The sequence below is a fragment of the Meles meles genome, chromosome 11 (genome assembly GCF_922984935.1).
Source record: "Meles meles chromosome 11, mMelMel3.1 paternal haplotype, whole genome shotgun sequence".
Classification (NCBI taxonomy): domain Eukaryota; kingdom Metazoa; phylum Chordata; class Mammalia; order Carnivora; family Mustelidae; genus Meles; species Meles meles.
The window spans coordinates 33,096,158-33,118,955 of record NC_060076.1 but is presented as its reverse complement, the minus strand read 5'-3'; the positions used below and the strand labels follow the sequence as shown (position 1 = coordinate 33,118,955).

Here is a 22,798-nt window from a genome sequence, read left to right as displayed (position 1 = left end):
AGCATAGACAAAATTCTGCCTTCTTCATGTTATCACACTAATGGTCCACTAGAGCCACAGTCACCACAGACTGAGCTGCCACCACAGTCCTTCACTGTATGTACCCTATGGCCTCAGACCTCAAGAATTTTTCCAGCTGGCCTATAGCCTCTGGTAGGCAATACCCTCTGTGTTTTTTTCCTGCATACTCAGATGAAATGACATAACGTGCCCTCACTTAACTGGACCCCAATTAGTGGGGATCCAACCCGCTAGAGTTGGGCACTGAGGAGAAAGGAGTTCCTCCAGGCTCAGAAAATTGAGGCTCACAGGAGAGCAGGACGCGTTCGAGGCCTCTGAGATTTACTTATATTTTTTCTCCCTTCCCTGCTCCGTTCACTTCTAAGTGAGAGTCAGGGTCCATCTAAGATAGAAGGGGACAGAAAAGAGAAGAGTATTAATAATGGCTGAGAGCCGACAGGTGCCAGGAACCGTGCCAGGTAGGCATGTGTCCCTTAGTCCTCGTGACAACCCTGTGAGCCAAGTATTCGTATATCCTATTGTACAGATGGGAAAAGTGAGTCCAAGAGCTTACTAGTCAAAGTCCCTTGGCCAGTAAGGGCCGAGACTGGAATAAAGTCTAGGTCTTTTAAAGTTAATATGATTTTTAAGTCTTTCTTTCTTTTTTTTTTAAAATGAGACCTAAAGTAATATATATCCACTGTAGAACATTTGGAAAGGAAAAATAAGCAAAGAGAAAGAATTCTACCCAGAGACACCACTGCTGAGACTTTGGAGTACATTCTTCTGGTCTTTATGTATCTAAACATATGCTATCAAAAGGGAGGATTTGCCATAAAAATCTTTGCAATCCTGCCCTCTTTTCACTAAATAATATATTACAAACAATTTTCTATGTCATTAGATAGTCCTTTGTAACAGCTATTTCTAATGGCTGCCAATAATTCTACTATATAGATGCACCAAAATTTGTTTAACTCAGTCCAAGCACTGGACATTTCAGTTATTTCTAGTTTTCCCCCTGCCCACACCAAGACAAAGCATGTTTCCATGAGTGCTCTAATAGGGTCCAAGTCTTGGCTTATAATCACCACTGCATCGTGAGGAAAACTTTTTAGAGGTACAGTTTTTTAGGTCAAAACTGATGTCCTACTCCTCTTAGAGGGCAGGGTCCGAATGCTTATTTCTATAAAACATTCTCCTCCCTGCTCCCACTGTCTCTGGTTTCCCAAACCTTTTCTGTCTTTTGAAGTCCAGCCTAACTGACTTGACTGGAAGTCTGTACCACTGGGTCAGGAGCAACTTCTAAGGTTAAACCATGGTCATCAAAGACACGAACCACAAATGTCATTTTAAATAACCCAGCAACCATATTTAAAAAGTAAAGAAATGCAGAGAATTAATGTCAATGATAAATTTTTTAACCCAATGTATCCACAATAATATCATTTCAATGGTAATCAATATAAAAATTATTAATGATATACTTTACATTTTTGGGGGTACTAACTAGGTCTTTGAAATTTGTGTGTTTTACTTCTGCACCTGCCACATCTTCAATGCTCTTGAATGAGGCTAGGGGTGACCCCACTGAGCAGTGCAGGTGTAGAATAAATATGCCTTACTCTCTCCTGTAATCCCATGAACACAGGGCCTGCTATGAGTGAGTTGATCACTGAAGGAATGAATGCCGCTCCTCCTAATGGTTCCATGCTATTTCCAGCAGGGAGTGATTCTCTTTACTGTGACCCCCTAGAATCTTGGAATATTCCTCTTGGTGTCTTTCCAAAGTATAAGGGCGCCTGGGTGGCTCAGCCAGTTGAGCGTCCCACTCTTGGTGTTGGCTCGGGTCATGATTTCGGAGTCATGAGATCGAGCCCTGCATAGGACTCCATGCTCCGTACAGAGGATTCTCTCTCTCACCTTCTCCCTCTGCCCCTCCCCCGACTGGTGCCTGTGCACATGCATGCTGTCGCTCTTTCTCTCACAAAATAGATAAATAAAATCTTTAAAAACAAAAACCACACAGACATCAAAAGAAATTAAATCTTGCCGTTTGCAACAATGTGGCTGGAACTAGAGGGTATTATGCTGGGCGAAATAAGTCAATCAGAGAAAGACAATTTTACGATCTCTCTGATATGAAGAATTTGAGAGGTAACGTGGGGTTTGGGGGGTAGGGAAGGAAAAAAATCAAACAAGATGGGATTGGGAGGGAGACAAATCATAAGAGACTCTTACTCTCACAAAACAAACAGAGGGTTGCCGGGGGAAGCGGGATAGGGAAAGGGTGGCTGGGTTATGGACATTGGGGAGGGTATGTGCTATGGTGAGTGCTGTGAAATGTGTAAACCTGGCGATTCACAGACCTGTACCCCTGGGGCTAATAATACATTATATGTTCATAAAAAACAAAAATAAATAAATAAAAGAAAATTTTAAAAAAACCAACACCAAAGTATATCCAGTCTCCTCTAACACGCAGCTATGTAATTACAGGGGTCCCTACTGTGATTCCAAGCCAGGACTCAGAGCCCACCCTTGTCGGATGCTTGTAGGGGCCACAGTCCCTAGACTGTGAGATGTTTAAGGTACTGGTACTTGGGTGTGTTATGTAGGGAATGGGAGCTGAGAGGACCATGTGGTCACTGTCTCTAAGCCTGCCCCCAGGGATTGAACCCTGTAGGAAGCTAGGGGCTTTGTTCACAGGGAAACTTGTGGGGCTTAGGACACTGCCACTGAGCTCCGGGCCTAGCTGGTGGTGTGCTGGGAAATGCTCACCCACAAGCTCTCTGATGGGGAGGCGGAGAAGTCCTGATGTGTAGCGTTCGAGGATTACTATGGTGTAAATACTCCGGTCACAGCCAATTTCACACTACTAATGTGACATCACAGAACAGGAAGCCGGGAAGACATGCGCACAGGTGGCTCTAACCAGCCGAGACAAGTCAGCTCCCACATAGCACGGAGCCCCGCTGAGCAAGGGGCAGAGTGGCCTTCCCCAGTGAAGACTGAGGCCATGACGGCCCGTGGGGGCCCCGAGGAACAAAGATCTGGCAATAATGTGGTGAGAGGCCTCCACAAGTGGCTTGTAGGCACTGGATGTCCCCAAGGAGCTGTGGCACTGGGCCAAGCAAGGAACCATTTGTGAAGACACTGAGATGCCCCCAGGGACACAGGGGTAAGACTGGAGGAATGGTGGGAAGTTCTGGGACTTGAGGTCATGCTGTTCAGCAGGTAGGAGCAACACACCAGGGAGGTTTCCCTGGCAGTGGTGTAACCTTGTTTGCAGACAGACCGAAGTGGGTTCTGGCCACTTACCCATGTTCTGTCTGCTTCCCCATGAACTGTGAGCACCTAAAGGCTCAGATCAGATATGTCTTGCCCACTTGCATTCTTGGTTTTTACCAAGCACACCTTTGGGGTCCTGATCTCTGCATGCATGGAATATTCTGCTCCAGGATTGGGAAGGGTAACTGCAGCATCCAGTCTCCCTGGACCATCATGAAACATCATGAAAAATTTCAGATTATCCAGATGTTACACTGGGCGGAATGCTGTAGAGTCTACAGATGCATTTCTATCATTTACTGTCGTAATATTTACAGTGTCCGCAACTTAAGAGTCATTCAAAATGAGAAGTAACTGCATTGGAAGGACATCCTTGATCACCCCCTCATTTCTATCATGATTGGCATTATTTCCTCCTGAAATATGCCTTGACTCCCTTGCTTCTCTCCCTCCCTGCTCACTATAGGTTGTACCAGTGTTCTGCAGGTGCTCGTGCTTCTTTCTAATCTGTTCTCTCCACTGCAGCCAGGGGAACCTTCTTGAAAACAGCAATCAGTTCACTCCCTTGCTGGACACCCTTCCACAGGGTCCCAATGGTCCCACTGGTTGCACCCATAGGTGCAACATGATCTGGCTTCCACCCAATCCCTCTGGCCCACTCCCCAGGCTCATCCTGTCCCACTCTCTGTTCCAGCCACATTGGATTTCTTTTGCTTTCTCAAAGGTGCCACACCCCCTCTCATCCCAGGCCCTTTGCATTTGCTGGTGTCTTCCAGGAATGCCCTTCTAACCCTCTTTGCCTAGTTAGCTCTGATTCATTCTTCACTCTGAACTCAAAGGCATCTCAGGGAAGTCTTGTCTTTTTTCTTTTTTTCTTCTTTTCTTTTCTTTTTCCAGAGAAGTCTTTCTGATCCCCAGCCTTGGTCAGGCCTCCATTTCTAAGTTCTTAACACACCCTGTGACTTTCTTCAGAGCACTTTCCACAATCTATATTCAAATAGTTATTCAGACGAGTAGCTGCTTGTGATGTGTTTTCCCCTGGGCCCAAGGACCACATTGGCCTTGCTCAGCGCTGTGTCTGTATCACCCCTTCCCCATGCCTCTCACACTGTCAGTGGTAGGAAATATTTACAGAAGGAATGAATGAGCAAAGGGAAACATCTACTTCCCAGCGGTGATGCCAGGTTTTTATGCCATGGTGCCATCACTGATACTAAAAATCCCACGGCCCAGAAGGGGTTATACAGTTAAATTGGACATACAGTTAAATTTTTCACTATATATCTGGTTTCTCCTCTTATTTAAGCAAAAAAATTAAAATAATAATAATAATAACAAACTGATACAAGCTGCCACCACGACGCTCATGAAAAAGGTTGGAGTGAAGGGGGGCAAAAATAGAAGCACATTCTGAAGTTGACCTCTGACCCCTCCTCCCCCTCCCCCCACCCTACCCCCCTAGAAGATGGAATCATGGATGCAGCCCAATTTGAGCCATTTCTTCAAAAAGAGAATTCAAGTGAATGGCAAACCTGGGAATCTTGGTGGAGGGGTTCTAGCCATTGAAAGGAGTGACAGCAAGATTACTGTCTCCTCTGAGGTGACTTTTTCCAAAAAGGACTTGAAATATCTCACCAAAAACATCTGAAGAAGAATCTGTGTGATTGGTTGTGTGGAGTGGCGAACAGCAAAGAGAGTTATGAACTGTGATTAACTAGGATGAGGAGGAAGAAGACGAAGATTAAAATTCATTTATCTGGGGGCACCTGGTGGCTCAGTTAGTTAACACCTGCCTCTGGCTCAGGTGTTGATTTCGGGGTCCTGGGATCGAGCCTGACATCAGGCTCCCTGCTCAGCGGGGAGTCTGCTTCTCTGTCTTGTTCTGCCTTTCCCCACTGCTGGTGCTCTCATTCTCTCTCTCTCTCAAATAAATAAAAACCTTTAAAAAAAATTCGTTTATCAGGAAAATTTTGTATGAGTTCTGGAATAAAACTGGGGAACCAAAATAAATAAATCAATAAGATTATATGGATGAGTTATGGCTTGCTTTCTTCCTCTCCTGGGGACCCCTCAATCCCACAGTGCACTTCAGACTTTGTAACACACCTCCCTTAACTCATCTCTAGAGCAACCCAGCAAGGGGCTCCTGATCACTGGTCTCATTCTGCAGCAGAGAATGCAAAGATTAGAGACTTCCCCCAGGTCACCACTACTAAGACGGAGAGGACAGCAAGCTAACCTAGGTCTGTAGACTCCATGTTCAGTGCTCTTTCTGCCACACCGGGCTGCCTCTCCCAGGAAGGTAAACGAGCCACCCAAATGAGATGGTGTCACTTCAGTTTTGCCTGGCATTTTTCAACAATGCTTTCAGAATCATTTTTGCAACTGGAACATTTCTTAAAGGAAGAAAACTAGTTCATCACAGTAATCAAGTCTGTCATAGAGGATGTGTGATGATGTTTGAAAATATAATCCTATGAACATCAGAACTGACAACTCTGAAACATCTCTAGGCTAAATCTGCTAATAACAGTCTTTAGCATTCAGGCTGGCTCTCCCATCAGTTGGTGTGATACATTTCACAGCAGAAATGCCCTAACAAGGAACTTCCTCAAAGAGAAACCAGGGAGAGGACAGATTTTAATGAGGCCCGATTCCTGAATAGGTGAAGTGTGAGTGGAGAATAATAGCATGAAATGAAACATGTATTTCCATGAATCAGACGACAAGATGGGGTCTCCCATCAGAAAATGCAGCAAACACTTTCTAGAGGTCAGGACTTGTACGGAAGAGAAGTCAAGACACCAGGGCCGTCACCTCTGTAGATCCTCCCAGAGAAAATGTACTTTGATTAGAATGAAGCCAACACATATGAATTGCAATTACCTCTTCTGGGCCTGCTGATCAACCACTCGTTCCTTCTTGCCTACCTATCTACCCTCTGACTCACCTGCTCATTCAACTTTGTGTGACCACTGACCTGCCCATTCTACCCACCTGCTATCTCTCCACCTATCCATCCATCCATCCACCCATCCGCCCATCCACATACCTATCCATCCATCCACCCACATACTCACCCATTCATCCATCCATCTATCCTTGTATATACCTGTCTATCATCCATTCCTGTATCCATCCACCTACCCACACACCCATCCATCCTTTCACCCATCCACTCAACCTTCCAACTGTCTACTTGCCCGCCCACCCCTCCACCCATCCACTTATCCATCCAACCAGCTAACTAGTCTTTCCTGTATGTCTACTATGTATAAAGCCCTGAGGAGATGTTGAGGAGGTGGGGGACAGGCCATGATAAAAATCTCTGACATATTTGCTCACTGCCCATGAGATCATGACCATGGAGACTCTAGTAGAGGTAAGACTGTGAGCTGGAAACTGAGAACTTCCTCAAGGAGGGGGCAGGAGAAGGCTCCATGTAAAGCTAACCAAGTACTTGGAGTCATGATGATGGCACAACCAGGACGAGGGCAGGGATTTCCACAGGGTGCTGCCTGGGCCCCAGGGCCAAGTTCCAACAGCCGCCACAGGCAGACCCAAAGCAGCCTGGCTCTTTTCAGTTTAATGGACACCCATCCCCTTGGCCAAACACCACTGTTTTTTTTTTTTTAAATGAAGAACACACAGAATGTGGTGAAAGGGCATGAAACAAAAAGGCTATTAATTCCTCCCGCAAAAATCTCAAGTGTAAAAGTACAGTATTATTTGTTGCTTTGGTGGCTAGACGGGCCGCCCAAGATGACCACTGTTCTGCTGTTGGTCTCTCTCTCTCTCCTACTCTTTTGTGATTCATTTCTTCACCTTTGAAGAAGACGACCAAATGCCTTCCCAGGTAAAGCCAAAGCAGTAAGAAACCCTCATGATACGTGTATCACCTTGGTGATTTTCGCAGCCTCTGTGTACCATCTGTGTTTTTCTTTACTAAATACCTGCCTCTTACAAAACCCAAAAAAGAAACCCCTTTTTGCTACCTCAAGTGCTAGTTATATTTTTATTGTACACATTAAAATCAAACACGGCTATTAAAATAAAGACTGTAGGTCTGGGTCCCAGCTCAGATCGTGCCCTCTCCCACCTCTGGGGCGCTGTGCTTGGACCTGCCATCAAGGCTGCACTCCTCCCTCCCGCCCTGCCTGGGGTGGGACTGATCTGGGTGGGCTGACCTGAGACCCAAGCTGGCTTCCCTGTTAGGGCTTTGCTTCTTCTCTGTTCCTGCAGAAATCTGTTTGCTTATTTTTTAATAAATGAGGAGGGTTAATAGAGAAGTCTTTGAAGGAGCAAGTTTGTTTTTTTGAAAGGGAGAGAGAGAGAGAGAGAGAGAGAGAGAGCATGCGCACAAGTGGGGGAGGGGCAGAGAGAGAATCTCAAGCAGGCTCCTCACTCAGCGTGAAGCCGGAAGCCCAAAGCCCAAGATCATGACCTGTGTGGAAATCAAAAGCCTGATGCTTAACGACTGGGCCACCCAGATGCCCCCCTCCAAGGAGTAAATTTGAAAAAAAAAAAAAAAAAAAAAGTAATATTAAATGTAATCTTAATGTTAATACAAATGTTAACTGAGAGGCCACAATATTGGGCTTCTCTGTAAAATCTCTTCTGGAAAACAAGTTGGAAAACCAGTGGAATAAATTGATAAATGGTTCTGTACGCGAAGTCTATGAATACCCATAAATCACATAGTTAGCTCTATGTGTGTGTGTGTGTGTGTGTGTGGAGTCTGCGTGAATGCATTTGCTTGTGAGCATAGCACTGTGAGAATGGGAATTCCCAAAGATGGTAAGCACTGCCAGAATGCAGCTGGAGCGGTGACACGGGGACCCGTCAACCCCCTGTACCTCCCATAAAGGTATCACAGGTATTTGTGGGTCTAGAGGACTATGTGCAGCTAGTATCTGGACACACCCTTCCTTATTATTCTTGTGCTAATTTAGCTTGCCACCCCCCCCCACCCTGTCCCCCACCCTACATGCATAAACCTCTTTAATTCCCACAACCCTCTACAGTAGGCCCTGTTGTAATCCAGAGGGTATCCCGGGGGAGCTCTGATCAACTCTGCTTCATGGCAGAAGCACCACCCTCCAGCTCCTGGGAATACTGGCGATGGAGGGTCCCAGCTAGGACTCCTACTGGGAATTACCCTCCACCATGGGGAACCTCATTGCCCATGGAGGCACCCCTCCCATGGCCAGTCATTGGCAGATGGGAAGATACAAAGGCCCGGGCTCCAGGCCTCACTGTGGACACTTGGAGGGCCATCCCAGCTCCAGTGCACTCCCAGCATCCACTGTAGCCTCAGTTAGAACCATATTTTGGATCAGCTTCTTGCTCTGCCCCAAGCTGCCACCCTCATTCTCTTACAGTGCATTTCTTGAGTTCACCCTCCCCTATACCTGTTGCACCCAACGTTCTGGGTCAGATCCTATTTACAGGGAGCCCAATCTAAGGCATTATCCCCATTTTACAGACAGGAAAACCGAGGTGCAAAGATGTTGAGATCTTGCCCAGGCTTATCTGACTAACAAGTGGAGCCAAGATGTGAACCAAGAAGTCTGTCTCCAGAGTCTGTGATCCTAAGCATTTCACACTATTGATGGCAAAGGTGGGCATCCCCACTCCCCACTCCACATCCCCTTCCACAGTTTATAGTGCCCTGACCAGATTCTAGGCCTAGCAACTGAGTAATTTGCTAATTACTGTTTATTAATTGAAGATTTATTTATTTATTTGAGAGCGAGCGAGCGTGTGCATGTACATGAGCAGGGAGACGGGGAGAGACAGAAACTTAAGCAGGCTCCGTGCCCAGTATGGAGCCCAACATAGGGCTCCATCTCAGGACCCTAAAATCATGATCTGAGCCGAAACCAAGAGTCAGCTGCTCAACTGACTGCACCACCCAGGCGCCCTGGCCAATTACGATTTAAATAATTCTTGTTTAAACCAGAATTCTAGGCAGCTTGAATTTCATTGAGAAAGAAAGGGGGTGCTGGGGGTTGCAATTCCAGGAGAAGATGGATCTTCCCAGCTCCCTCTGCCCCCTGACATGGGGCTGGCCTCACACAAGGTCATATCCACGTGTGTGTGAGTCACCGCTGCACCGGCACACACGGACGAAGCTGGCATCCATCAGCGTTTAAAGCTGTGTGTCTTGTCAGCTGAGATTTCTGTCAGTTGTCCTTCCCTGATGGCAGAAGACTTCCCTCCCCATTAGCAAGTGCACAGGCTAACATACCTTGACACACACTCAGGGGGCGGGTGGGGGGTGGCATTGTGGCCTCATGCAAGGAGAAATGCATGGGATGTGCTATGGGGCTCTCCAGAGTACTTTTCACACAATGTCTGGGTCTATCTGAGCGTTTTCCTTGATAGCGGGGATGTCACTCCTATTTAACAGTATTTTACTTTAAACTTCAATTGTTCACTTTAAAACTTCTGCTCTCTGTATTCTCAACATCTTAAAATGTACATTCTTAAATTTCTGTCTGAGACTCTTGCTAGGCTAATGACTATTTGGTTAGCAGGAGCTTGCAAATAATCTTCCTCTAAAATTAATTAGCAGACTACTTCTATCTTTACAAATACTTTTTGATACAAATAATAAATAAATAAAACCAGTTTTCCCATAATGAATAGAAGTTCTAAAAGAATTGCACTGGAGTGCCCAGGTGCCTCACTCAGCAAAGCCTCTGATTCTTGGTTTCGGCTCAGGTGGTGACCTCGTGCTCATGAGATCGAGCTTCACACTGGGCTCCACGCTCTGCATGGAATCTACTTCAGATTCTCTGCCACTCGCGCTCTCTCATGTCAATAAATAAATAAAATCTTTAAAAAACATGATTGTACCTAATGGGGGGTTAGTGTTTAATGGGTACAGACATTCAGTCTGGGAAGACAAGCAAGCTCAGGAGATGGGAGTGAAGACGGCCGCACAGAAGGTGACTGCTTTGGGCCCCTGAGCTCTGCACTTGAAAGTGGTTAAAATGGTAAGTTGTATGTAGATTTTGGCATAATAAAAAAAGAAAGATGGGGTTAAAATGGCTGAGGACCACTGTCATAGGAAAAGCTTTATAATGTGAGGAATCAAAACAAATATCTGTAAAAGAATTAAAAAAAAAAAAATCCCAGGGCACCTGGGTGGCTCAGTGGGTTGGGGCCGCTGCCTTCGGCTCGGGTCGTGGTCTCGGGGTCCTGGGATCGAGCCCCGCATCGGGCTCTCTGCTCAGCGGGGAGCCTGCTTCCCTTCCTCTCTGCCTGCCTCTCTGTCTACTTGTGATCTCTGTCAAATAAATTAAAAAAAAAAAAAAAAATCCCAGCCGAGTGTGAAGGTGGACCTGTCTGAACGATGACATTCCAGGTGACTTTGATTTTCTTTCTGGTGCTTGCTTGCCTGTACTTTTTACGTTTTATTTCTGATCATGCATTATTTTTGTAATCTGAAAAGGAAATGTTACGTCATTTTTGAATACGTGAATGAGACGATGGAACATATGGTTGCAAATTCCCTTGCTCCCCCAGTCAGGGAAGAAGTGTGTAAAATGGAAAGAGCTGCTTCTGGAACTGGTTGGCCACACTGAGCAAGGTAGAACTTCACCCCAGAAGCAGTTGCCTGCTAGGGATGAAGGGACAGGGCCCTGGTTCCAGCCTCGCCTCGAGCTGGGACCACAGACTCCTCACCTAGACAGTGGGAGGTGAGAGGTGCTGGTCTCCCTTTAGCTCTGTCCTTCCCTGGCAGGGATTCTTTTGACCCCAATGGAGGACAGCTCATCTAGGTGTAGGATAGTGGTTAACTGCTGAGGGTTGAAAATTCGCTAGCCTGTGTCTTGTGTCCAACCTTTGGTAAATTCTTTAACCTCTGGGTTTTCTCACTTGCCAAATGTTGGGAAAACAGTCTCCATTCTGTTGGGTTGTATTAGTTTGCTAGGGGTTGCCTTAACAAATTATCACAAACTGGGTGGTTTAAACAAGCCAACTGTAATGCCTCATAGCTCTGGAGGCTGAAAGTCCAAGATCAAGGTGTCGGCAGGGCTGGTTCCTTCTGAGGGCTGCGGGGGAGAGTTGGTTCCATACCTCTCTTCCCAGCTTCTGGGTAGCTGGTAATCATTGGTGTTCCTCGGCTTGTAGAACCAGCACCCTCTCTCTGCCTTCATCTGCATGTGGGGTTCTCCCCGTGTGCGTGTCTGTCTCCAACTTTCCTCTTTTTATAAGGCCGCTAGTTAAATTGGATTACCCTATTCCAGTAGGACCTCATCTTAACTAATTACATCTGCAATGACCATATTTCCAAATAAGGTCACATCCCAAAGCACTTCCGGTTAGGAGTTCAAATATGGATTTTTGGAGGGAAACATTTCAACCCATCTTCGGAGTTACAAGTATCAGATGAGATAATGCATTTAAAAGCATAGTACCCAGCATATAGTGAGCATTCAAAATTACAGCCATTCCCAGTATCACGACACTTGCCATTAGAGTAATTGTTACTATGACCACCTTGCCACCGGCTCCTTCCTTTGTTTCTCACAGAGACCTGGACAGTATCTGTACCGAGGGCTTCTGTTGAAGCTCTCATGAGACGATACACGCCCCCACACTGCTTTTCATAAGGAAACAGCGATTTTTTTCCCTGACTCGAGAAAGTCGAACTTGCAAGCTTTGGAAGGCTAGGCATCAATTGAAACAAATTGCTAAACCACATTATTTTGATCTTTCAAATTTATCTGACAGGAGAAGGAGTAGGTTTCTTTCCTGTGCTGTACGTTATCTGCAGTCATTTGTAATTGTGTTTAAAGAAACAGGGGGGAGGGCGGCCAAGCGGTGCCTAGGAACACAAGATTTGGAGACACCTGCCTTTAGAATCAGAAGAACTGGGATGTGATTCTGAACAAGGCTCACCAATAACACCACGGGGAGCCCAGCTAAGCTGCTCTGCCGCACTGAGCTACAATTTCCTCATTCATTCAATAAACAAACCTGTGTTTCAAGGACTAAGAGCCAGTATTACACACGGCACCAGAGGTACAGAGAGAACTATGGGTCCCAGTCAAGGGGCTCCAAGGCCCACTGTCCACTGGGAAGGGGCAGATGGACACATACATAACCCAGGCCAGGCAGGGAGCCCACAGCATCCTCCGCTGTGAACTTGCGGGGAGTGGTTCCCGCTCCCCTCCCACACATCGCATGAGGTGGTCTGGAGAGTGAATTCCTGGGGAGCAGACCTTCCACATTGTTCCTCCTTCTTGGCCCAGCTCTGGCTTACAGAAGTTGCTGGCAATGCTGGCAGAATTGAGGGAACACCTAAATGGTGAAGAACATGGGCTTCTGAGTTAGCCAGATCCGGCAGTTCTGAATAAACTCATCATTCGCTAGCTGTAGGAGGCTGGGTAAATCATTCATCTTTGCTCAGCCTGCTTTCAAAAAAATAAATTTATGACATGGTCGTTAATTATCAAAATCCTTCATTCATTAAACGAAGATTGATCAGGTACCTAGCAGGTCCCCGGCACCCAGCTCTACGTCTTATGGGAGGCACTGTGGTGAGGTAAATGTGGCGAGGCAGAATGGGGGCGTGGGAGCTGGGATTTGAAATAGGGTGTGGGTGAGGCCTCCCTGACAAGGTGACATATGGGCAGGATGGGACGGAGGTGAGAGGGCCAGACATAGCTCACTGGGCGGAGGCTTCGGGGCACGTGGAATTACCCATCCCCCACGTGGTGGCTGCTCGAAGCACCACATTGAACAACACCCGTACAGCACTTAAACACCCGTACAGCACTTAGGGTGCGGCCAGGGAGCTCACTGATTGACAGCTATTCTTACTTAGTGTTACGTTAATAAATGGAACTGCACTGAACAATGAAGGAGACAGAGACTATAAACATCCTCTGTGCCCAAGGGCTGTCACACGGTGAATATTATTATTATTATAGTTGTTTGTGGCCAGCAATTACCTCTAGGAAATACTCCTGACACTCTGAAGTCACAGAGGGCCCATCAGCAACCCCCTTACACCCTCGGTCCTACCTAGGACTTGAGCCCCAGAGAGACAGGGATGGGAGAGACGGGGGAGACGGGGAGAGGGTGGGTTTCTCTCCTGCTTCTCTCCTGCCTCAGGAGCCCCGGTCCCCAGCCCCACACTCACACGCCGGGGAGATTCCCACACCTTGTGTGAAACACTGATGCCAGCCATCACAGCAAGAATTTGGGGATCGTTATTAGCAGATTCAACAACTATAGATCCTGTTAATACTTCTCTTGTCAGTTCTGATTATTTATTGGGCAGAGAAAGTCTTTTTAGTTTCTAGAAGCCCGGAAGGCAGCAGAGTGGGAGAGTGTGACTGGATTTCTCAATCATGTGTGGATTCTATCCAACAAAGTTAACTCAAGGTTACCAGTGGCGAAGAGCTTCTACAAGCTGTGAAGTGTTGGGTGCAGAACTGTGTGACCAGAGACACGGAGAGCTGTGGTCCCTGTAAATCTGGGAGCTGCTAATTCATCAGAGGAGCCAAGCATGGCTCTCCCACTGGCTGACAGCAGCAGGCAGGAGCAGGAGCAAAATGCCACTGAGTATACTCAGGGAGAAGAGTCCAGGACCCTCTCCCCAGTGTGAAGAAGGCAATGGGGGAGGGTTGCTGTTAAACTTAGATGCAGAGATGACAATTAGGTTATAGGGAAAATTCCCTCTTGAGAATGCTTACATTTCCCATAAAGATACCTGGGTGTGAGTTGGGTCCCCCAGAAGCTCTAGAAGCCCAGGACAAGGAATTGAATACAAGTGATTTTTTAAAAGATGCATTCTCAGGAGAAACATGTAAAGGAGAGGGGAGTGAGAAAAGGCCAAGATGTGGTTTCAGGGGAGGGCCAGCCTCAGCCTGGTCCTACGGGGAGCTCTGGAGCGTGAGTTGCACTGGCATCATAGGACCCCACCAACCAGGGTAGCTGCGGGCCACTGGGCTCAGGTGTAGGTCCCAGGCACCTCCGATCGCCCAAGGTGTGAGCCATCCGCAGGGACACCTGCACAGCTAGGGGCTGGGCAGACCTGACCAAAGCCCTGAAAGAGATCCCAGGAGATCCGGCTGGGACACAACAGCATCTGCTGCAGCTAGCTTTCGCGTGTAATGCTGAGTGCTAATTTTCGGGGCTGCGGGAGTTTGAGCCAGACTAAAAGGAAGAACAGAAGGGGGGTGGTCTGTGAGCAAAAGCCTTCCACTTTTAAGGTGAGGGTCAATTCCCCAGAGTGAATGGCAGCAGGGAGAAAAATGGAAAATGTTCTGGCTTACAGGCAAGGTTGACTCTGTTCTGTTTTCATATTAAACTGCTACAATCTGAATACAAGTTAATGGATTTGTTGATGATTCAGACAATTAGATGATATAGCATAGTGAAACAGACTGGCTCTCAGTAGGTTCAGAATGACTGTCCTGCTGGACTGGATTCTGAAGATGGCTTGATTAGACCCACATACATAAACTCTGTTCTTTGGAAAGTCACCATGGTGACAGGGGTAGTAACAATAATAGAAATAATGATAATGCAGTTTGGGGACCTAAACACCATCATTGCTTACAGTCTCAACCCTATGAAGTAGGTTATATGTCCCTCCATAGATGAGAGGTAAATAGTTTCCTGGAGGTCACACAGCTCTAAGCGGTGGACTGTGGCCTCCTTTTGTCCAACTTTACAAATTTGCATTTCCTGTTGTAATTCATCATTACTACGCCCCAGGCCATGGTACATTTTATCTGTGTTGGGGGGAGTAGGCATTCGCCAAGTTCTCAAATCAGCTCCTCAGTCAAGATTGTCTGATGTAATTCCCCTGGAAATCCCAGAGTCTGGGATGGGGCAGACAGGAGGGATGCAGAGGAAGTCTGGGGCGAGTTGGCTGTGGCTCCTGGGAACCACCAAGAGAGGCTCATGAAAGGAAGGCCCTAAAATAGGAAGCTTGAGTGGCGTTGGGAGCTAGCGCGAGGTCACTGGGACAAGCCCCATTTTCTAGGACGCCTAGTAGACGCATCACAGTCAGACTGTCGCAGAGCTTCTGACAAGTTCCTAGTGATAGCCTCAAGTAAAAAATCGAGAAACAGCCAGAATCCCGAAAGTCCAGGGGATGGAGTCATGACTGGTGAAATGACTAGTCCCTAGACTGGTCGAATTTTCTCTACTCCTGGCTAGACTTCCTAGTGCTCTATTTCTTATCTCACTCAAATTCAACCTGAAATGCTGATACCAGATATAAATCACAGATGGGTGGCGGGTACAAAGACTGCAGGTGAACATGTCTTAGAGAATAAGACCAGGAGTCCAAAAGATCAGACAGGCAGGTTCTAGCAAGATGATATTTAAGTAATCCGTGTGAGTGTGTATGTGTGCGTGTGTATGAAGTTTCCTAACTGGATAAAAAAAATCAACCACACAACTTCAGCATCCCATAGGATGAGGCAGCAGTCTGTATGTGACATAAAAGGGGGCTTCAGCTAACATCTCCCAGGCACGAGGATCTCACTGGCTTCCCCTACGACCTATAGTCATTGGAATTCCAACCAAACCGAGTTTACCCTATGACACCGTCTTTTCAAGTAAGACATGGGCGGGGGAGCAACAGTGACAGCATTTGAGTCTTAGTGGAGAGATTTTTTTTTTTTAAACAAACCTTGGGTAACAATTTGAAGTTTGAGGAACACATCAGCAAAGGCTGGACTGCTGTTCACCAGCAGCAAAACCAAATAGATCAATAAACTCAGCAAATCACCATCTGCTGTTCTTTGTCCCTCCTTGGGGTGATCAGTTAGAGAAACTGCCATCAGAGGTGATAGGGCCCGAAGCTGAGGTGGTTGGCCTCCCCTGACACAAGCTATACTGAGAGGTCCAGATCCACAGCCGGTTGAGAGGCTGGACAGATGATGAAGAGTGGGGCTATTATTTGGAGTCATTTCTACATTAGATCCGTCGATGGGGAGTGAGGAGGCAATCCCAGGAAATAGTGTAGAAAGAACGGGCCCTTTTCTTATAATCAAAGATATTCCCCAGCAGCCTCTTTGAAGTTCTCCATGTGCCGAATGCTCTTGGAAGCCTCACAGCCCCCATGCAAATCTCGTGCAGACTCTCAGTAGCTTGGATAAATGTTGCATGTATTATGTTTTCATAATAGGGTACAGTGAGACTATACTACTTTAGTTTGCATCCTAGGCACCACGAAGTAAATACAGTGTCATTTTAAGAGACAAATCAGAAGGAACATTTATTAAGGGGGTATACTGTGAATTACAGCCATCATATATTAGGGTGACAAGGGTCATATATATATTAGGGTCTCAAGGATTTGTCCCCTTGAGATCTGGTATGTCATCCGTGTTTTAGGATACTGGAAAAAATTAAAAACTGATCACCTGGGGCGCCTGGGTAGCTCATTTGGTTAAGCGTCTGCCTTTGGCTCAGGTCATGATCTCAGGGTCCTGGGATCGAGCCCCACATCAGGCTCCCTGCTCAGTGGGGAGTCTGGTTCTCTGTCTGCCCCTTCCCTTGCTCATGCTCTCTCTCTCTTTCTCTCTTTCAAATAAATAAATAAAATCTTTAAGAAAGTGATCACCCAAAGAAAATGAAGGCTTTGATTTTTACTTGGATACTTAGCACATGTTCCCAAGCATGTTTTAAAGCATTATGGATATAAGCCGGTCGATGAACTCAGTGTATCCTTGGTAGAAACACCTAATTAGAGGGAGTCTGTTCAATCCTAGTACATCACCATCAGTCCTGGGCATGCATGGAGGGGCCTGGTTTTGCACCCTCACTACCCAACACGTGGCACAAGTTGAGAACACACAGCACGGGCACCTAGTAATTATCCATATATGGCGTTCCACTTACTGAACTGCAGGGAAATTGAGGGCAGCCTTCTGGTCTTTACTCCCATAAACTGAATAGAACCTCCCTCCAAGGGCCTTGGATAGACCTCGGCTAGCGACCAGCAATTATTCATCTATTTGTCTCTATCCCCCATTGGGCTGGGAGTTTATAAGGAAGGGGCCACACAGTAGTCCTTTCCATGCTTCCAGCTCCCAGCACCCAGCCCAGGGGCTGCCAAAGGAGTGAATAAACATAGGAACAAATACATCTCTGACAGGTTAAAAATCAAAAAGTTTAAAAAAAAAATCAAAATTGTGCAGAGGCGCACATGTAGTGGCTGGGGGGGGGGGGGCGGTGCCGGGAGGGGGTTGGGGAGCACATCCATCATAGCTCCAAGCAATTCTCAGGGTTACTATCTGAGAATCAGCAGGATGACTTAATTCCTTGGTCCTACCACAAAACCATTGGATCAGAAGTTCTGGGAGGGGCTGGGGAATCAGAACTTTTAACGAAGTGCCCTGGGAGCTTCTCCTACATCTAGAAGGTTGAGAATGTTGCCCTAGAGAAATGTTCTGGGATTATTTCTGGGATGAGCTGGGATTGTCAGAATGCCCTGGGATTTTGATACTTAAATAGCCAACTCCAGCCTGAGTTTCTGTGCACACATCTGGCAGAAGAGGGGTTTTCATGTGCGGAAGTGTTCTGAGATTTGCCGACCATAGAGAAGTAGGAGGTAATAATAACAGGGCCACAGCTCAGAACAGCACACTCAGGGAATCAGAGGCAGATGGGATCCCCCTGGCCTTCAGTATTCAGATGGGAAACAAAATCCCTCTTCCAGTGTTTCTGAGAAGGGTAGCTGGGAGGAGGGCTCCTAAGAAGGTAAAACAGAGCTGGGCCCCAAGCTAATGCCAGTGTCCCGATCCAGGATGCACGGAAGAAATGGAAGAAACCTCTTCTTTAGCATGCCAACCGGGAACCACAAGCCCGGCTCCCAGACCAATGTGCACATGGAATCAATTGAAATTGAGTCACGGATATAATTAATTTAATGTGTTTAAACGATTTTCCGTATAGTAAACACGTTGAATGAGGGTGACCCAGAATAAAGTGCTTGCCTGAGAGTGGAAAAATGGACACCGTGTGCACTGTATAATGAAAATCCTTCAGCAAATAGAAAATGCTGCAATTTATTTCCACCTCCCATTCCTTTCCTTTCCAACTCTTTATTTATGGCTGAACTTGGCCTTCTGTGGTCTCCTTGGACCACAGAGATACTTTTTATTTTGTCAGAAGATGTCCTTTCTTCTCTGATCAGAAGACCATTTTAATGAAACCTGTCTGCAGCCCAGTGACAAGCACATATTAATATGTGACAAAGGGGATCAGCGGGAAGGGGAAAACAGTACAGAAATGATTCACTGTAATCCCTTTCTCCAGGAAAGGGGAACGGGCACAATGAGAAGGGAAGGAAGGTGGCATGGGGTGTGGTGGGGGTTCAGTGGAACCACCCTCCTGGCTCTGCCCAACCGTCCCTTCAGGGGACTTTGCAAGCTCTCTCTCTGGACCTCAGATACTCATCTACAACCAGACGGGGTTAAACCTGAGGATTTTCAAGAGCGCTTCCAATCCTGACGTTCGCGGGGTTATGAATTACAAACCGGAGCAGGCATAAATACATGTCAAGCAATTTATCATTAAAAAGAAACTCATCTTCAAGCTGTGTCAAGTGTTCACGTGGTCTTGTCTAATTGCTCATCAAGTGCGGATTAGGTATTATTTGGCTTAGATGAAAGGGAGCCCTTGGAAGTGGTTATAAATGATCTCCCACTAAGAAACATGGGGCATCCGGGCAAAATGCTCAGTGCTAGGATGAAGAGGGCCACAGAATGCTTCCTAGACTCTGTAGCTCTCTATCCAGAGATCTGGCTGCAGATACTATGGATTCCTTCCACTAAACAAGACACAAAGCATGGTGAGATGACCCAAAGAGGTGTACCCGCTTTTTTGGACAGCTCTGCCACAGTGCTCCTGGGGTAGAACAGGTGAGTCCCACCGTCCCTGAGGCTCAGTCTGTGTTCGTACCAGAAGAAAGAGGAGCTCTGGGGTACCCGTGGGACCATTTTGGTGGTGGTGGTGGTGGGGTCTCGGCGGGGGGTGGGGGGTGTCTCAGGGGTTGCTGGAAAGGAGGCCAAACAACCACGGCCCTGGGCTCCTCTTCTTTCCAACTGAGAGGCTTCTCTCTAATTTGTATTATATACCAGCACCACGTGAGATTTTATAAGACTTTCTGAGGATAAACACTTTTTTTTTTTGAAATCACGTTCTCAAAAGCTGTTCAAGTTCACCGTCTGAATGCAGGCTGTACTATAAACACGGCTATTGCCCGTAACTATTCAGAGCCTTGACGTCTGAACTGTGGGAGCAGAGCCCAGGAGCTGTCGGGTCAAGAGTGGCTCTAGTCTGGGGTTTTGGCAGCTGCCTCCCCACCCCAGAAGCCTTGCTCAAACTGCAGTGCCCATTAGCACCCCCTGGAGGTTCTGTTAAACCACAGGGGCGGGGCCCTCATCCCAGATGATTCAGTGCCTCTGGCGTTGGGCTGGAGAAAGTGCATTTCTTTTTTTTTTCTTCTTTCCCACCCCGCCCCCCCGCTTTTTTTTTTTAATTAAAGATTTTATTTATTTACTTGAGAGAGAGCGAGAGCGAGAGAGAGCATGAGAGGGGAGAGGGTCAGAGGGAGAAGTCGACTCCCCGCTGAGCAGGGACCCCCCCCCCCACCATGTGGGACTCATGAACTGAGCGGAAGGCAGCCGCTTAACCAACTGAGCCACCCAGGTGTCCCGAGAAAGTGTACTTCTACCGGCGCCCAGGGTACTGCCAGTCAAGGTGTACTTTGAGAATTCATAGCCTATAAGATGAAGGCCAGCTTCCTCAGCTTGTTCCTTCAAAAGTGGGCCCCAGCTTACCTTCCCAGACACATCCTCCTCCTTTCCAATTATCCCCACAAACTAATTGTCCCTGCACACACTCACGCATCTTTCCTTCGCTCACCACGCTCCATCTGGCCAGACTGCCGGCCCCCTCTCTGCATGGCTAAGGCACAGCACTAGACTTTTCCTCCAGAGAGCTCCCTGACTTGTTCATCCGTGGCCACACATCCTCTGGGCTCACACGTTTTCTCCCAGGGTGCTGAGCCCTTTAAATTCTCATTACCATCTGCGTCCAGCTCTCGCGCCTGCATTCGGACTGTGGGCTCCGGAACAGGGAGCCCATCTTGTCCACCTCGGCATCCACGTCACTGTCTACACCCTCAGCTCCCGCACACCTCTGCCTACCAGACCAACCACCAGCAAGCCTGAGTGCGCACACTAAGGAGTACGAACATTTAAGGAATACACCAATCAACTCGTCTTGTGTACTCTTCTTAATACCCCAAGACAGACTAATTCTCTAAATGACTCTTTACATTAGAACACAAGACAGGACTTGAGCCATTTCAACCTTTTCTTTAGGCAAATTTTCCCTATTTTCTGAGAGCAGAGTTAGTGAGGAACACACCATCACGAGACGCGATGAAATGCCACTGATATCCACTACCCGAAGGTAGGATAATGCAGCAAGTAGGAGCTAGACCCAGGTTCAAATCTCTGTTCTCTTTCTGACTGGCAGTAAAACTTAAATGCTCTGCCGTCCAGGCTCCTCACCTCTAATGGTGATAACAACAGCATCGACTTCCTATGGATGGCACACGGAGGCAATGAGATCATTATTAACGCTAACAACCTTCGCACAGGCCTCGCGTTGGGCAGACATTATTGCATCTAACCTACAGGAAGTGCTTAGTGAAGTACGTGGCCCAGCATAAACATTAAAGAGATGCTAGCAATTATCATCGTTGTTTATTTTCCCAACTTCTGTGCAAGATGTAGATTATTATCCCCATCTCCTGGATAAGAAACTTGAGGATCACAGCAAGCATCCTGCTCAAAAAATATTAGCAGTTTTCACTTTGCAATGGTTCATCTTTACACCTACCTCATAAGGTAGGTTCTGTTTCCATTTCAGGAAGGAAAACTCTACAGTTTGGAGATGGTACCTCGAAAGACTCAGGCCTGGAACCTGACTTTTGGATCAGGAGCTCTTGCTGCCCCCACCCTCCCCCGACCTGGTGAATTTCAACTGCTCTGTGTTCAACCTGCTCATGGTGCCCTTTGTAATCCGCGACCTGTAGAGAAGCATCTTCCCAGCCTGTCAGAAAGCATCACCGAACCTGTCCCTCATGGCGGCAGCTCTGCATCCCTGTAACCCACAGGAAGTTACTTCAGGGATCAGAGAAAAGGGACCGTGTCTCAAAGGGCACGGGACTCAGCCCCCTCTTGCCTTGTACATCTCCAAGGGGCACTAAGGAAAGCAGAGGCTGAGGTGTGGGACTGACCGTGACCCCGAAGAAGTTGGTCTCGTTCATGGCATTGAGGATGATCCTGCCCAATGTGTGGTCCGTGTAGTTGAAATCCTGGATCCGCTGGTGCCGGCTGCTGGCGTGCAGCGTCTCCATGGCCCTCTGCAGCGTCTTGGCAATAACCCAGATGCCGTCGTAGGCGTACCCGTGGAACTTGCTAGGCCCCACGCCTGACCGTTTGTTGTTGTACTCTCTCTCATACTGCTGCGGGGTCTGTAAAACAGGGAGGTGGGGGGGGGGGAGGTTACAGCTGGCAGGGACATCAGGCACAAATGCTTACTGTGAACCACACACGGTGCCAGGCCCTTCCTGGACATTATCTCTTTTAATCTGCTCAACAACCTCATACAGTGGGGACTATTATTGTCCCCGTTTTACAGATGAGAGAACAGATTCAGGGGAGTTGACTTGCCCAGGACCACGCGGCCCATGAGTGGCAAGGCTGAGACCCTGGCTGTCTAGCAAGGCTATGGTGAAGAAATAATGCCCCCTAACCACGCGTCCCTGTCATATTTGCAGGGCCTGGAGCTACAGTCCCAGTGGAGGACCACATTCCATGTGTCAAAATATTTAAGTTATAAACTAGCAAGTAAAACACTTGATAAAATATTTTCTATCTCTCCATCATAATTAATATACCTTCCTAATGATCTGGAATGGCAAATTCGAGTTCAGAATTCTGGGGCTCCTCCAAGCTTCAGGTGGGACACAGAGGCACAGGGGGAGCTGGCCTTGCTGTGGGGCCCACCCCTGCCACCCAGTCAGGCTTAGTCCACTCGTCCTCTCCTTCTAGCGTCAGAGACCTTTAACCACCCCAGAGGCGCAGCCCAGCCTCAAGAGGGCCAACCCTGGCAAGAGGCTCCCTGGCTCTGGAAGGGGTTCCAGTGGCTCGTGTAGGGAATTCAGGATGTGATGTAGGAGGGAGGGAGTGCAGGCTTTGGGGTAGGAGGTATGTTCTGGTGGGCTGCAGATTCTGAGCCCCCGGGGCCCAAGTAAGGCCTGCCTAGAGCATGGGGACTAGGGCTGGTCCCTGGTGCCCAGATGTAAGGGCTGTTCAGACCCTGCACTGTGCCCCTTCTCTTTCCTCTTCTGTAATACAGCAAGGTCTGTGAATAATTCAGCATTCTGTAAAAAAGAATTTTTTTCTCCATTGAACAGAATGTCATAAAAGAATTTCATCGGTGATATTAA

The 22,798-nt window shown here is 47.4% G+C and overlaps 1 protein-coding gene across 1 annotated transcript in view; it reads right to left on the bottom strand.

Annotated features, from left to right (window-relative positions):
- Nucleotides 1-22,798, bottom strand: part of GABBR2 (gamma-aminobutyric acid type B receptor subunit 2) — a 341,177-nt gene that overhangs the window by 112,007 nt on the left and 206,372 nt on the right. Inside the window, exon 7 of the mRNA XM_046021722.1 lies at nucleotides 21,584-21,820. Coding sequence (XP_045877678.1) covers nucleotides 21,584-21,820 — 237 coding nt within the window. The remainder of the gene's footprint in view (nucleotides 1-21,583; nucleotides 21,821-22,798) is intronic.